Raw genomic sequence first — 17,667 nt, forward strand, 5'->3', positions numbered from 1 at the left:
CTGCCGATAACTGTTTATGAGAAACATCTCAGAGAAAGGCTTTTTCACTGGGCAAATTCTGAGTCACTTCAAATAAAGACAATTCTTGTGAGTGACGGTTTCCAGGGAACCGCCACGAGAGCCATATAATGACAATTATCTGAGAATGGGACTTTGAAGGAGTTCCAACACTGTTGCCCCCTCCTTTGGCTGCCAAGTTGCTGGTTTTTACTACGACTGTAGGCTATTGGTTTTTAAGGCTACTGCAGAGCTGAGGAAGTTGGAATGGAATAGGACATGTTAACACATCACAAAGCTTACTGTTTTATTGAGATTCAGCCATTTTTCTAGAATAAATGCTTCTTAGATTGTTGTATACCATTGGTTAAGAAAAAGTTGATTCTGACAATTTTTGCCAGTGTTCTCACTGTTTCTATTGAAGAGTAGGTTTTTGAATGTCTGTACTGGGCTATTCCTGCTTATATCCAACATACAAGGTTTGTTTTTATCTTCATCACCATTCATCACAATATTTTCTATGCCCACTGTGATTTCTTCTTTGACCCATAAGCAAATAAGAAGCACACTGCTTAAATTACAAACATATGGGAATATTCTAGTTATCTTTTCACATTGACATAGTTTAATTCCATTGTGTTCAGATATCATGCTCTATGTGATTTCAACACTTTGTTGAAACTTGCTATAATCCCCAGCATATGGCCATTTGGTAAATCGTTCTGTGAGCTAGTTCTATGCTCTTAAAAAGAATTTGTGTTCCAAAGTTTCTGGTTTCAATGTTCTATTTCTGTAACATAGGCTAAATTTGTTAATTTAGTTGTTCAGATCTTCACTTCTACTACTGATTTTGATTTGCTTGTTTTATCAGTTTGAGAGAAGTGTGTTAAAAACCTACTATTTCTCCCTGTAGTTCTGTCAATTCTGAGATTATGTTATTGAGTGTTTACAAATTTTGAATCATTATATTGTCTTATGTTCCTGGTGGGTTTAAATATTTAATTATCAAGAAAAGTCCATCTTATCTCAAGTAATGGTTCTTGCCTTAAAGTATACTTTGACCAACATTACTTAGCCTACCTTTTCAAAGGTGAAACTTTTGTTTTTCATGTATTATCTCATATACTCACAATGCCACTATAAGGTAGTCATTATTATTGTAATCATTTTACAGGTGAGGAAACTATGCACTGAAAAGTTATCTTTCCAGTGTCAGAAAGACAGCAGGAGATCCAGTGAAGATTCAAACCCAGATCTCTTCCAGACCAGAGCCCAAGTTCTTCACCACCTCCCTGCACTGCCTATCTAGATATCCATATTTCTGAAAAGTGTTCCATCAATTTATAGACATAAGAGAAGACCATATTTTAAACTTAACATATTTACTACAAACAAAACAGGCTGGGAGGAAAAAAAATCTTCTAAAAGGATCAGATGGTTCTTATACTCAATCTTCATTTCATTGTTGCAGTTTTCTGTAACCACTTTGAGCTAACAAATACAAGAAAACTTTATTTTTATTAAAATCCATGCATTTCTTCAAACACTTACTAAGCACCTAGTATGTGAAAAGCTATCTTACAGAGGTTCTCTAATACACATGGTGAAATTCTTAGCAAAAATTAAAGAAAACAAAACACAAAGTAAACAAGATAACAGAAATACAGGTGGAAAAAGCAAAAAGAAAGAGAATGAAGTTCACACACAGTTTCAATGAAGAAAGTGCTCAAAAGTAAATGCACAAAGGGACAAATTTGGTGGTGAGGGGCGTGGTCTGGGAAGTTAAATGTTAATTGTCATAGTTAAGTAGGAAACACAGCTCTGTCTTTGATAAGCCTACTACCAGACAGAGAGCTATGAATTAACAGTATTTACCAAAAAAGAAAATATGTAAGATTTTAAATGTAAATCTAAAAATAATATAAAATAAATAGATAAGAAAAATATGATAAAATAAAAGTAAAGGTGGACTAAAGACTAAGCTAAGAGGGAGTCAGTCTACAGAGGGCTATACCCATTCAACTCTAAACTTTCTAACACACAAAGTGGGAGACAGTTATAGGATTCAAACGTCCACAAAGTAAGAACTAGTTCTCTGAGGGTGCTCAGGGAGAAGAAATTGTTCAGTGTTGTGGAATGTCACCCTCAACAACTTCCTACCTGACAACATGATGACTTCCAGAGGTCTGCTTTTAACAAGGTGGCTTATTATAGGTCTTCGGCATCACAGCACAGAACAATTTATAAGAACAAATGACATGGAGTGCTCTAGTGGAGCAATGATATCCAGGTGTGATGGACCTGACTGCAGGGCTGAGTGCAAGCATAGATTGTACAGAATCTACAATAAGGGTCTTAAACTCACATGTCTGTAGAAGCCAAGGATATAATGTGAGTCATGAAAGCCACTTTTAAAGGAAAAAGAAGTTCTCTGGACACCAAAATACAGATCGCATATGAAACACACAAGAGTATTCTTTCCTTACTCAAAGCAATATGTTTCCGTTTTCTTGGACGATGTCGTACCCTCAGTCTACCTTTCTTTGTTTCACGTTTGTCAGAAATGATGACAGAAATTTCTCTGCTATAAGAGGATCAACACTGCAATTTCTCTGAAAAGTAGCAGATGACATTCAGCCTAAAGGTTGAGGAGACAACAAAATGGTGAAGAGTGTGGCAAACAGAGAAGCACAGGCTTCATCGAAAAGATAATCATTACTTGGTGTGATACTGTGATATAATAAGAAATATATATTTGGTCTTTGTCCCTAGTTCCTGGCACAGAGCTCCTAAAACCCTTGGAATTAAATCCTGAGTAACAGAGATGAGAGAAGCGTCTTTTGTTATTCATAATAAGCCCCTTTCAATCATACCAGAATTTATACTAATGAGGTGACTCTTGATGGGCCCTAGATAGCTTCAGGATAGGGGCTGGTTGCCAGAAGAACCAACAATGTGATTAGAGGATTGGAACTTTCAGTCCCACCCCCCAAACTCCAGGGAGAGGAGAAGGGCTGGAGACTGAGTCAATCACCAACCAACTGACAATAATTTAATCAACCCTGCCTATGTAATGAGACCTCCATAAGAACTCCTAAATGACAGGGTTCAGAGAGCTTCTGGGTTGGTGAAAACATCAAGGTGCTGGGAGGGTGGCACGCCTGGAGAGGGTTTGGAAGCTCTCTGCCCCTCCACATACTTTGTCCCATGCCTCTCTTCCATTTGGCTGTTCCTGAGCTGTATGCTTTATAATAAACCAGTAATAGTAAACTGTTTTCCCTGAATTTTGTGAGCTGTTCTACTAAATTATCAAACCCGAGGACAGGGTCATGGGAAGTCCCATCTATAGCCGGTTGGTCAGAAGTACAGATGACAAGCTGGGACTTGCGACTGGTGTCTGAAGTGGGGGGCAGTACTGTAGGACTGAGCCTTTAACCTGTGTGGTCTGTAGTAACTCCAGGTAGTGTCAGAATAGGATTGAGGAGGCGGAGTCAAGATGGCGGCGTAGGCAGACTCTGAACTCACCTCCTCCCGTGGACACAGCCAATTTACAACTACTCGTGGAAAAATTACCCCTGAGACAAAACTGAAAACTGGATGAGAGGAACTCCTGCAACAACGGACAATCCTAACTGAGGTAGAAGAGGCAGAAACTCCCTTCTGGAGAGGAAAAACGCCGCCTTCACAAGCCACCAGCTTCACGGCCGCGGGGAGCAGCCCACAGGTACGCACCCTCCCTGGAGGCGCAGGGCCCTGAGCGGGGGAGCGCACCCGCTGTGGGCATTTTGTGGACCCAGCACAATCGAGATGATTGGCATAATATCTGACTTTGCCTGCTACTAAAGCATTGGGGAATACCCCCAGAAAACCCGATTCACAAAGAAACTAAAACTGGCTCTTAAAGGGCCCATGCACAAACTCACCCGTTTCAGAAAGCATCCTAAAATCACCAGAAAGAAAGGTGCACAGTGCTTTGGTGACAAGAGACTCACCTAATAGGCCCTGAGTGCATCTCGGTGAGGGGTGAAACCTCTCCAGGGACTGGGACATTGGCGGCGGCCATTGTTGTGGCCTGGTGTGAGCGAGCTGACACAAAGGCCATTGGAGTTCTCCCTGAGGCCTGCTAGCCCAGGGTCTGCTCCACCCGCTAGAGCACCGATTTAATCCAGCTCAGCCAGGGCAGGCAGCACACCCTAGAGACTGGCCCCACCCAACAACAAGCCCTCAGGCAACTTGTGGGCCTGCATAGATTGGTGACTAGATTCTCTGCAGCCTGGCAACTGAGACGACTTGAGCGGGGCAGGGTGTGCACAAGGAGCGGGTGGGGAGTGTGGGGCGGTGGCGGAGTGTGTGGGGCTCCCGCCGCGGAGAGACTGGGTCCGCTTCGGGAGGTCGGGGCGCTCAAACGGGGCAGGACTGTGTTGACTGTGTGTGTGGACCTGTGGGTGGCACGGCTTGTCAGCTGCAGAAGACTTGTGCTTCTAAAAGACCCACATAGGAGGTTTGCCCCACCTTCCAAAGCCTGAAACAATTGGGTGCTCCTGTGCCTGAGGCCAGCCCCACCCAGCTGCAATCCTCAGAGAGCTGACAAGAGACCTAATAGGCTAGAGGCTTACAGCAATTGTAAGGCCCTGAGCCTAACAACCTGCCACACTGGGGGCCGACTCACTTAAAAGAAATACTGCAACACAAATGTGGTATTAGAACTTACAGCCAACTGTGCTGGGGCTCCCCACACCTGATAAAGAGACTGAAGGGCCCACAACAACTACAAGAAGCTGAGCATTACAACAGCTGGCCAGGAGCATAACTCGGCCTCCCTGGGCGCCTACAGGGAGAGCTAACAGGCCACAACAGAAGGACACACGTAGCCCACATAGGGGTCACCCCTGGAACACTGAGAACTGAGGGAAGCACACTGGAAGCCTCCTAAGGCATCACTTACATAAGGTCACCTATCCAAGAGCAGGAGACGTAGCTGACCTGCCTAATACGTAGACACAAGCACAGGGAAAGAGGCAAAATGAGGCGGCAAAAGAATACATTCTAAGTAAGGGAACAGGACAAAACCCCAGAAAAGGAACTAAGTGAAACAGAAATGAGCAACCTACCTGACAGAGAGTTCAAACTAAGAGTGTTAAGGATGCTCACTGATGTGAGGAGAAGAATGGATGCACTCAGTGAGAATGTCAACAAGAAATGGAAGATATAAAAAAGAACCAATCAGAAATGAAGAATACAATACTGGAAATGAAAAATTCATTAGAGGGACTCAAAAGCAGAGTAGAGGATACAGAAGAACGGATCTGTGAGCTGGACGAAAGACTAGAAGAAATTACCCAAGCTGAACAGGTAAAAGAGAAAAGAATTAAAAAGAGTGAGGACAGTCTAAGGGACCTCTAGGACAACATCAAGCACACTAACATCCGTGTTATAGGTGTCCTGGAAGGAGAAGAGCGAGACAAGGGGGCAGAGAATCTATTTCAAGAAATAATAGATGAAAACATCCCTAACCTAAGGAAGGAAACAGACATCCAGGTGCAGGAAGCACAGAGAGCCCCAAACAAGATAAACCCAAAGAGGCCCACACCAAGACACATCATAATCAAAATGTCCAGAATTAAAGATAAAGAGAGAATCCTAAAAGCCACAAGAGAAAGTCAAGTTACATACAAAGGAAACCCCATAAGGCTATCAGCTAACTTCTCAGCAGAAACCTTACAGGCTAAAAGAGAATGGCACGATATATTTAAAGTGCTAAAAGGAAAAAACTTACAGCCAAGAATACTCTACACAGCAAGGTTATCATTCAAAATGGAGGGAGAGATCAAAAATTTCCCAGATAAGCAAAAATTAAAGGAGTTTGTCACCAAGAAACCAGTGCTACAAGAAATGTTAAAGGGACTGATTTAAGGGGAAAAGAGAAGACCACAAATAGGAAAAATTATCTATTTCCATGATTAGAACGTAATGGATACAAATGCACAAAAAAGAGGTTAGATATGATATCAAAAACATAAAAGGAGGGAGGAGGGGAGTTAAAGAGTAGAGCTTTCAGACAGAGGTCAAACTAAAGAGACCATCAATTCTGTATAGAAGAAGAAAGGAACAGAGAAGGACTACTAAAACACTGAGAAAAAAAAAAAAGTTAAAAAATGGCAGTAAGTACATACTTATCAATAAGCTACTTTAAACGTCAATGGACTAAATGTTCCAATTAAAAGCCATAGGGTGGCTGACTGGATAAAAAAACAAGACCCATATATATGCTGCATACAAGAGACACACTTCAGACCTAAAGACACTCACAAACTGAAAGTGAAGGGATGGAAAAAGATACTCCACACAAATGGCAATGAAAAGAAAACTGGGGTAGCAGTACTCATATCAGACAAAATAGACTTTAAAACAAAAACTGTAAAAAGAGACAAAGAAGGGCATTACATAATGATCAAGGGAACAGTCCAACAAGAGGATATAACACTTGTAAATATCTACGTACCCAATGTAGGTGCACCTAAATATATAAAGAAATTATTAACAGACATAAAAGCAGAAATAGGGAGTAACACAATAATAGTAGGGGACTTTAACACTCCACTTACACCAACGGATAGATCATCCAAACAGAAGATCAATAAGGAAACATTGGCCTTAAACGACACACTAGAACAGATGGACCTAGTAGATATATACAGAGCATTCCATCCAAAAACAGAAGAATACATGTTCTTTTCAAATGCACATGGAACATTCTCCAGGATTGATCACATATTAGACCACAAAACAAGTCTCCATATATTTAAGAAGACTGAAATCATACCAAGCATCTTTTCTGACCACAACAGTATGAAACTAGAAATCAACTATAGGAAGAAAATCAGAAAAGCCACAAATACATGGAGATTAAACAAAATGCTACTGAACAATGACTGGGTTAACGAAGAAATCAAAGAAGAAATCAAAAAATACCTGGAGACAAATGAAAATGAAAATACGACATGCCAGAATTTATGGGATACAGCAAAAGCCGTTCTAAGAGGGAAGTTTATAGCGATACAGGCCTATCTCAACAAACAAGAAAAATCTCGAATAAACAATCTAACAATGCACCTAAAGGAACTGGAAAAAGAAGAACAAACAAAGCCCAAAGTCAGTAGAAGAAGGGAAATAATAAAAATCAGAGAAGAAATAAATGAAATAGAGACCAAAAAAACAACAGGAAAAATTAATAAAACCAAGAGCTGGTTCTTTGAAAAGATAAACAGAATTGACAAACCTTTAGCTAGACTCACCAAGAAAAAAAGAGAGAAGGCACAAATAAGTAAAATCAGAAATGAAAGAGGAGAGGTTACAACAGACACCTCAGAAATACAAAAGATTATAAGAGAATACTATGAAAAGCTATATGCCAACCAATTCGACAATCTGGAAGAAATGGATAAATTCTTAGAATCATACAACCTTCCAAAACTGGATCAGGAAGAAGTAGAGAATTTGAATGGACCAATCACCAGTAAGGAGATCGAAACAGTAACCAAAAACCTCCCCAAAAATAAAAGTCCAGGACCAGACGGCTTCCCTGGTGAATTCTACCAAACATTCAAAGAAGACTTAATACCTATCCTTCTCAAACTCTTCCAAAAAATTGAGGCAGGGGGGAAGCTCCCTAACTCATTCTATGAAGCTGACATTACCCTAATACCAAAACCAGACAAGGACAACACAAAAAAAGAAAATTACAGGCCAATATCACTGATGAACATTGACGCAAAAATCCTCAACAAAATACTAGCAAATCGCATACAACAATACATTAAAAAGATTATACACCATGATCAAGTGGGATTTATTCCAGGTATGCAGGGATGGTTTAACATTCGCAAATCAATCAACATAATACACCACATTAATAAAATGAAGAATAAAAATCACATGATCATCTCAATAGATGCAGAGAAAGCATTTGACAAGATACAGCATCCATTTATGATAAAAACTCTGAATAAAATGGGTATAGAAGGAAAGTATCTCAACATAATAAAGACTATATATGAGAAACCCACAGCTAATATCATCCTCAATGGTGAAAAACTGAAAGCTATCCCTCTAAGAACAGGAACCACACAAGGATGCCCACTCTCACCACTCCTATTTAACATAGTATTGGAGTCCTAGCCAGAGCAATCAGGCAAGAGAAAGAAATAAAAGGGATCCAAATTGGAAAGGAAGAAGAGAAACTGTCACTATTTGCAGATGACATGATTTTATATATAGAAAACCCTAAAGAATCCACCAGAAAACTTTTAGAAGTAATAAACGAATATGGTAAAGTTGCACGATACAAAATCAACATACAAAAATCAGTTGCATTTCTGTACACTAACAACGAAGTAGCAGAAAGAGAAATTAAGAATACCATCCCATTTACAATTGCAACAAAAAGAATAAAATACCTAGGAATAAACTTAACCTAAGAGGTGAAAGATCTGTACACCGAAAACTATAAAACATTTCTGAAAGAAATTGAAGAAGACACAAAGAAATGGAAAGATATTCCCTGCTCTTGGATTGGAAGAATTAACATAGTTAAGATGTCCATACTTCCTAAAGCCATCTATAGATTCAATGCAATCCCTATCAAAGTTCCAACAACATTTTTCACAGAAATAGAACAAAGAATCCTAAAATTTATATGGAACAACAAAAGACCCCGAATAGCTAAAGGAATCCTGAGAAAAAAGAACAAAGCTGGAGATATCACACTCCCTGATTTCAAAATATACTACAAAGCTATAGTAACCAAAACAGCATGGTACTAGCACAAAAACAGACACACAGATAAATGGAATAGAATCGAAAGCCCAGAAATAAACCCACACATCTATGGACAGCTAATCTTTGACAAAGGAGCCAAGAACATACAATGGGGAAAAGAAAGTCTCTTCAACAAATGGTGTTGGGAAAACTGGATAGCCACACGCAAAAAACTGAAAGTAGACCCTTACCTTACACCATATACACAAATTAACTCCAAATGGATTAAAGACTGGAATGTAAGACCTGAAACTGTGAAACGTCTAGAAGAAAAACATAGGCAGTATGCTCTTCCACATCGGTCTTAGCAACAACTTTTCAAACACCACATCTGACCGGGCAAGAGAAACAATAGAAAAAATAAACAAATGGGACTACATCAAACTAAAAAGCTTCTGCACAGCAAAGGAAACCATCAACAAAACGAAAAGACAACCTAACAATTGGGAGAAGATATTTGCAAACCATACTTCTGATAAGGGCTTAATCTCCAAAATATATAAAGAACTCATGCATCTCAACAACAAAAAAACTACCAACCCAATTAAAAAATGGGCAAAAGACCTGAACAGACATTTCTCCAAAGAAGATATACAGATGGCCAACAGACACATGAAAAGATGTTCAAAATCACTAACTATCAGGGAAATGCAAATCAAAACTACAATGAGATATCACCTCACGCCCGTCAGAATGGCTATAATTAACAAGACAGGAAACAACATGTGTTGGAGAGGATGTGGAGAGAAGGGAACTCGCATACACTGCTGGTAGGAGTGCAAACTGGTGCAGCCACTATGGAAAACAGTATGGAGATTCCTCAAAAAATCAAGGATAGAACTACCATAGGATCCAGCTATTCCACTGTTGGGTATTTATCCAAAGAACTTGAAAACACCAATTTGCAAAGGTACATGCACCCCTGTGTTCATTTCAGCGTTATTCACAATAGCCAAGACTTGGAAGCAACCTAAGTGCCCAGCAAGGGACGAATGGATAAAGAAGCTGTGGTATACATACACAGTGGAATACTACTCAGCCATAAGAAACGATGAAATCCAGCCATTTGTGACAACATGGATGGACATTGAGGATATAATGCAAAGTGAAATAAGTCAGAGGGAGAAGGTCAAATACCATATGATTTCCTTCATTAAGTAGTAGATAATAACAACAATAAACAAACACATAGGGACAGAGATTGGATTGGTGGTTACCAGAGGGGAAGGGGGGAGGGAGGAGAGTGAAAGGGATAATTCGGTACATGTGTGTGGTGATGGGTTGTAATTAGTATTTTGGTGGTGAACATGATGTAATCTATGCAGAAGTAGAAGTACAATGACGTACACCTGAAAAAAAAAAAAATAGGAATGAATTGTAGGACACCCAGTTGGTGTCCACAGAGAACTGGAGAATTACTTGGTATGGAAAAATCCACTCATCTGGTGTCAGAAGTGTTGTAAGTGAAAAAACAGATAAGAGTGAGGTGTTCTAGTGTTGTAAAACAGCACTTCATATTTGGCTCTTGACAATTTCTCCCAGACTGTCTTTTTGTCAAAAGTCAGAATCCAGATTTTATGTACAATCTCTGGATTTCAAATGTTGGCTCAAAAAAACAGTTTTTAAACATGGTCTAAGACAAATAAGACCAGCTTCTCATCAACTGCCAGTTTGATACCTCTGGTCTTAACAACCCTCTGGCTATCCCACATAACTATAATTTTTTTTCAATTGAGTTCCTGAAAAATACTGAGTCCCAGTGGTTCAATGTCATCCTCTTTGACAAGTACAGTCTGTTGTGCTATATGGTAGACTGCAAACACGGCCATATATTCCTCCTCTCCCTATGTCCACGTCCCCTTGCCCTGTAGCTTTGAGTGCCCTCTCACTGACTCTAAGCTCGGCAGTGTGACTTGCTTTGGCCAATGGGAAATGAGCAAATGTGACACAAGCAGAGGCTTGAAAGATGCTCGTGCACTGGGGCCTGCCTCTCTTGCTGCTTGTTGAAACCCTGCCACCACTTAATGAAGTTCAGGAAACTTGCTGGAGGATAAGAGGCTATATGAACAGAGGCCCCAGTTGTCCCAGCCAAGGTCATCATAAACCAGCCAGCCCAGTGAATCCACCAACTGATTAGACACATGAACAACACTGAGACCACCAAAGCCAGCTGATCCGCAGAATTATGAGCTAAATAAATGGCTGCTAGTTTGAATGACTCAGTTTTAAGGTGAGTGGTTACAGCAAAAGATAAATGATACATACTACAGTATATCAGTTATATACCTATCAAAAATACCAATATAAAAGCACTTGTTTTGGTAGAACTAAGAGGAGTTTTCCTCAAGAAAGGGGCTTTTATTGTCCAAACACCAGCTCTATTATTAACACTAAGTGTCTTACGCATTCTTGTCACTTTTATTAGCCTCTGTGTTGACAAACAAAAACATAAAGCTACTCAGAATGCAACAGCTTTCTCATTTACCTGTTTGCTTCTATCTTCCATAAATCCTTGAGGACACTCACTGTGAAAACTCCCCTCGGTAGGAGCACTGTCAGCAAAGAGTCATATGCTTTGGATCTGGAGGGGAGACTGAAATCCTCTTAAGGAAAAGTTAAGTATCCTGAAAAGGCCACTAACCTGAATGTAACACTTGCATGTGGGTCAAGTGAGGGGTAACTGACAGTCAAGATTCTCCTCAAAAGATACCAGACCGGGGCCAGCCCTTGGCTTAGCAGTTAAGTGCATGCGCTCCGCTACTGGCGGCCCAGGTTCGGATCCCGGGCACACACCGACACACTGCTTCTCCAGCCATGCTGAGGCTCCATCCCACATACAGCAACTATAAGAATGTGCAACTACGACATACAACTATCTACTGGGGCTTTGGGGGAAAAAAAAAAGGAGGAGGATTGGCAATAGATGTTAGCTCAGAGCTGGTCTTCCTCAGCAAAAAGAGGAGGATTAGCATGGATGTTAGCTCAGGGCTGATTTTCCTCACAAAAAAATAAATAAATAAATAAAACTGTTAAAAAAAAAAAAAAAAGATACCAGACTATGGGTTAGTATTACTTCCTAGTGTATGCTCAGAGATAAAATGGTTATAAGAGCTTCAGCTAACAGCTGAATTGACTCAGCTGACCTGCTGTATAGACTTAGCACCATAAACATTAGGGGTAATTTCCAAAATTCATGACCTCTGCACCATATTTGTAAATCTATAGCCTTGTTTTTCTGAAAGAAACTAAGACACCAGAGATAATTGTTATTTAGATTCCTCCTAATTCACAGAAATAAAACAATATTATCTGCACTTAGAGAAGTATTTCTCTTTCCATCTTCTCTTGGGCCACAGGGGTGGGAGTGAGAGAGCCCTTAGCTCAACTCAAAGAGGCCTCAAGTTATGGAAGTATTAGTTTAAAGTAGGGACATTCTCAGCACTATTTTGTTTCACTACTCTACAGTCCAGAGTATTTGAAACTTGAGTTTTATAACATATCTTAGTATGTCTTACAGCAAATTTCATTGCTCTTCTTTTAAATTTTTTCTGAACTCTTCACATCTTTCATTGGGGAAACGTGAGAGTAGGAGGGTTGCCTTATATTTAGGACCACTAACATTTGGACACATACATTATTGTTAAGCCCGTATGATTGCTCTCCTTCAGAGATAGGTACACCTAACGGTTATGCTCTTCAATTCGTCTCTATCAGGGTCTCAATTATCAGAAATTCTTCCTAGATCCTAGCAATAATCTGTCAATCTCAGCTTTGCTTTTTTTTTTCTCTATGTCTAGACAGGTATTTCGGTGGATAACGAAGACATGTCAACTCTTTAAAGTCCACACCTAAAGAGTGGACTTTCTACATATTCTCTCTTATGCCCAGAAAAGCACATAACTAAAAAAGGGGTGCAATTCCCTGAATATTAGGGAATATTAGGGAGCTTGAAGAATACATTAAAAATCCAAAAAAGGAACTTCCCTTTTCTAAGCATTCCTTCTTTCTTGCATATTTCTCATAGAGTCAGCCCTGGTGGTTTAGTGGTTAAAATTCAGTGCTCTCACCACCGTGACCCGGGTTCGTCTCCCAGTCAGGGAATCACTTCACCCATCTATCAGCTGTCATACTGTGGTGGCCGCTTGTTTCTGTGATGCTGAAAGCTATGCCACTGGTATTTCAAATACCAGAAGGGTCACCCATGGTGGATAGGTTTCAGTGGAACTTCCAGACTAAGACAGACTAGGAAGAAGGACCTGGCCACCCACTTCCGAAAAAATTGGCCATGAAAACCCTGTGAATAGTAGCGAAACATTATCTGATATAGCGCCAGAAGGTGAGAGGATGGCACAAAAAGATGGGGCAGGGTTCCACTCTGCTGTACACCGAGGCGCTAGGAGTCAGAATCAACTCAATGGCACTAACCACAACAAGAATTTCTCATAGGGTACACTCTTCTATTTTTTAAACTCTTGTCTTCAAAATGGGAGAAATTTGCTAATAACCTATTCCTCCATCCCCGCCACCTTACTTCTTCCTTTTTGCCTCCCTCTCAATTTGCCAGTACCCACACTAAAAGACTGGTTTAGTCAATCAAGAATTACTTATTTGGAACCATACGCCACTGTATCCCATTTGTTTGTTGACAGTAGTCAAGACTAGTACTGATATCTTATTGCATCATGTCTTCCTGCTGACAAGAGAAGGCTCATCAGCAAGAGTGGGGAAGAGAGGTCCAATAATATCTATCCAATGTTCACTATGTACCAGGCATTTTTCTGGACACTTTCAAGTACATATATTATTTAATTCTCAATAATTTTCCTCAATCCATGATGACATTCACAAGGAATACCATGCATGATCAAATAATGAATCATCCTCTCTGGTTATCATTTTACATGCTACTCCTACCAGATTCAATTCTTTTTAGGCATATATGCCTTAAATTTAGGATAGACTCCCTTTTTATATATATGTGGTGTATATATATATATCTCTCAACTCCACTCTATCCCAATTTCTCCCTCATGAGCCATCTGAAAAGTCAAGGATTTTAAACCTAACAAAAGTTAAAAAAAAGGAATGGTGACCCTACACAAAATTTACACACTGACTTTTTAAAAAATTTTTCCCTTTTAACTTTACCTTTTTATACAGCTTCAAAAAGCAGTATTTTAGCTGTCTTTGTAACAATGTACCTGATTTTCATATTATTGCCCGGTAGCCAATAATTTTAATCAACTCTTTGATTTCCTATGACGCTAAATTTTAAACTTTGTGCATGACTGTGCGTGTGCATGTGTGTGTGATCATTCCTTCTACACATTATAGTGTCTTTTATATTTGACAATTATTTTCTCCTTTTTTCATGTTATACCTTATTGGCCAGTATTTACAAAACAAATTTGAATTCAAAAAGATCATTGTCTTTTACTCCTACGTGGGAATTTCCCCAATACTTCACCAGTCATCTACAGAGCACCTACAGTGTATCAGGCTCTATACTAGTAGCATGAAGCTAAATATGCAGGGGTGACTGGCAAGGAACTTAGTTTGATGGGGAAAGCACAGGTAAATAACAACTAAGTAAACTTTAATGTTTTCAGTGCTATAAAATGTGCACAGTTCAAGTAAAATGCAAAAACAGGTCATTTCCAGGCCCCAGGAGATGGTCATCTCCATCTGGAGAGCCTTCCCTCTAAGTCATCCAAACCAACCTCATTATCTTACCTCCTAAACCTGTTCCTTCTTTATGGGATCCCTCCACTGTTACAGGGCCCCATAATCCTAGCAATCAACATGGCTAGAACTTTCCGTGTCATTTTTTTAGTCCTCTTCTATGCAGGGATCTCAGAGTCATACAAACAGCATGCCAAGCTTATCTATTTTGCCTCAATATTATGTTTTTTTTAAGACTTCTCATTCTCACTGTCACACTTTCATCCTTATAACTCTTACCTAAACAAGCATATAATCTCCTATCCAGTTCCCTGACTTTCGGCTCTCCCATTTTATACCATGCTAGCACATTACTCTGCAGAAAGCAAGATCTTTCTAAAGAACAGCATTTGAAGTCCTCCACAATCTATTCCCAACCTTTCCAACTTGGTTTCTAGCTGCCAGTCTCTTTCACACATTCTGTGATTCAGATTAATTATATTTTCACAATGGTACCACAAATACCCTAACTCTGTATCTTTTTTGGGAGGTTCTTATTAAAAAACTACAGTTTCTGACCTCCCCAAGTACCAATCCCAGCCATAGTTTAAGATCCAAATTAAATGCCTTCTCTGAGAAGTTTTACCCTGCTTCTCCCATCAGCAAAAAACTGCATTCTCTTTTGAAATCCCCCAGCAACATATTTGTGCCTCTACTCTTATGTTCTTACATTCTTATATTCTATATTCTAATATTACCTTTGCTAAAAGAATGGATTTTTAAGAGCAGGACCATCTCTGCCCCCAAAAGCCAATATTTGTACATAGTCAGTAATCAATAAAACCTTTTTGAATATATTAATGCCTACTAGTTTTACTTTTCAGTCAAATACAGATTCAAGCAGCATATCTTAAGCTGGACCACTCACCTGATTTCTGCAGGGAATTGTGCATTTGTGACCAGGAAACTGGAGATTTTATACTCGTGGAGTAGTTTCAAAAACCTGTTGATTTCTGGGTACATGATGGGCTCTCCTACAAGTGACAATGCACAGTGCTTTACTGTCATTCCTTCTTCAAAGCGTTCTTCCTTGACACCCGGAACTCCTGGAGAACACAGTGAACAGGAACAAGGTCAATAAGGCACAGACAGAAGATATCACTTTTATTTTTCTTAATTAAAAAATTTTAATTTTTCTTAATGGTTCTTTAATTTTACAGGGCAAATTCATGTTTGATACCAGCCAATAATACAAAACAAAGGCCAAAGGGGAAAAAAACTAGAGTTACGAAATCCAAAAAATCAGCAATCTCATCCTTGGTTTTAGGGTTTTAGTAGTAATTAAACTACATCAATACAAGCAGGCTAAACTAACTTTGTTAGCTAATTATTGGAACACAGAACATATTACTTTCCATAATTTGCTTAGCTCTGCATTCTTTCATGTTGGTCTAAGAAAATGAACTCAGTATATCTACATAAGAAAAAGCCTCTCCAGACTAATCATTTCCCCCTTCCTTCCTCATGTACATATTCTGAATTGAGAAACTAAATGTAGCTGGTCCAAAAGTATATAGGAGAGAAAAAGAAGAAATCTGCACTTCTCACCTTTGGCTTCATATTGGGAATCACCTGGAGAGCATCAAAAACTACTGCCGCATAGGTCCACCGCCAAAGACTCTGTTGAATTGGAGTGGGTGCAAGCCAGGGTAATGCGAGCTTTAAAAGTTCCTTAGCTGATTCTAATGTGCAGCCAAGGTCAAAAACCACTGCATAACCAGAGGTCCCCAGATGTGTCTGCACATTGGAATCACCTGGGAATCTTAAAGCTTCCAAACTCCAGGCAGCAGAAGACAGCAACTAAATCACAGACTCTGGGGAAGGAGCACAGGCATGAGGAGTTTTTGAAGCTCCCCAGATGATCCAATGTGCAGACAAATCTGGGAACCACTGACACACACCATTGGTTCTCATTCCTGGTCAGACACTGGAATTACCCAAAGAACTTTTAAAAATCCCAGTGTCCATGCAGTATCCCAAGCCAAGTAAATGGCAGTATCTGGGGATGAGACTCAGGCATCAGTATTTTTTAACTGCTCCCATGTGATGCTAGTGTTCAGCATAGGTTGAGAAGCACTGCTCTAGACTCAAATGCAGAAGACATTCATAAAAAGTCCCTCAATCTAACACAGAATTTGAAAGACCTGGAAAGAGTGTAAAAAGGCAAATAAAAATCTGTCTCCTTTACTTCAGATATTTCTACCAATTATCTCTAGGTTCTTTTTGAAGAACACATTCTCTCTAAAGGATACAGATTCCTCATGGAGACTGGGAGTGGGAAGAGCGTGTTCATATTCCTTCTCAGTCACTTATTAGCCATCTCTGAAACCTAGTTCTCTTAACTGTAAACAGCACCTACCTCAAAGAATTGTTGTTAGGACGAAATGCATGTAAATGCATATACAGGCTTTAGCAGAGTGCATGGCACACAAGAAATATTCATTAAGAATTTGTTATTATCACCTTTATCCTGGTTTCTTAAAATAATTAAATCTCAGTCACTATCACCTTAACAACAACAAAAAACCTGGAGAAAATAAAGTTAGCTTTCACTGCTCGCTTGTGCCTTGGTTTCCAGGAAGTGATTTTAATTTACACACACACACATACACACACACAATCTACTTGGATAAGCAAGTGCAAGTAAATACTCAAGAGATCAAACCAACATAATACAGGCTAAAATCAGAACAATTTCAAAGTGGCAGGTGATATCTTCTTTTATGACATCTAACTGCATTTCTAAGAATGTATTTCATGTCAGTATTTCTAGATGATTAATTTTTTAGGTCATAGAAATCTAAGATCTTAACTCAAGTGAATCAAGGTTTTAAATAAAACTTGATCTTTAACTCACTCTATGTTGCCAAGGCAACTCAGCATTAAGCATAAAATTTCCTTTTTATAAAAAATATCATTAAATTTATCCCTCTCTGAGCAGATTAGTAGAAGGGCAGATTTAACCTGAGCTGCAAAATTAACCTAAAACTCAGAAAGCAGAATAACTGAGCATTGGCTAGGCCCTAAACCACTGGGAGTGAGATGCACCAGGTCCAAATTCTGGCTCTACCGCTAAGCTGGTTTGTGTCCTTCGTCAAGCCACTCACCCTCTCTACAGCCATTCCCTGATCT

General features: G+C 39.5%; 1 protein-coding gene across 3 annotated transcripts in view; it reads right to left on the reverse strand.

Annotated features, from left to right (window-relative positions):
• LOC131422336 (S-adenosyl-L-methionine-dependent tRNA 4-demethylwyosine synthase TYW1) overlaps positions 1-17,667 on the reverse strand; it is a 219,699-nt gene that overhangs the window by 112,247 nt on the left and 89,785 nt on the right. For all 3 annotated transcript variants that reach the window (XM_058569484.1, XM_058569483.1, XM_058569485.1), the window contains one exon: positions 15,404-15,581. In XM_058569484.1, the coding sequence (XP_058425467.1) occupies positions 15,404-15,581 (178 nt within the window). The remainder of the gene's footprint in view (positions 1-15,403; positions 15,582-17,667) is intronic.

The sequence above is a fragment of the Diceros bicornis genome, chromosome 26, assembly GCF_020826845.1.
Source record: "Diceros bicornis minor isolate mBicDic1 chromosome 26, mDicBic1.mat.cur, whole genome shotgun sequence".
Lineage (NCBI taxonomy): Eukaryota > Metazoa > Chordata > Mammalia > Perissodactyla > Rhinocerotidae > Diceros > Diceros bicornis.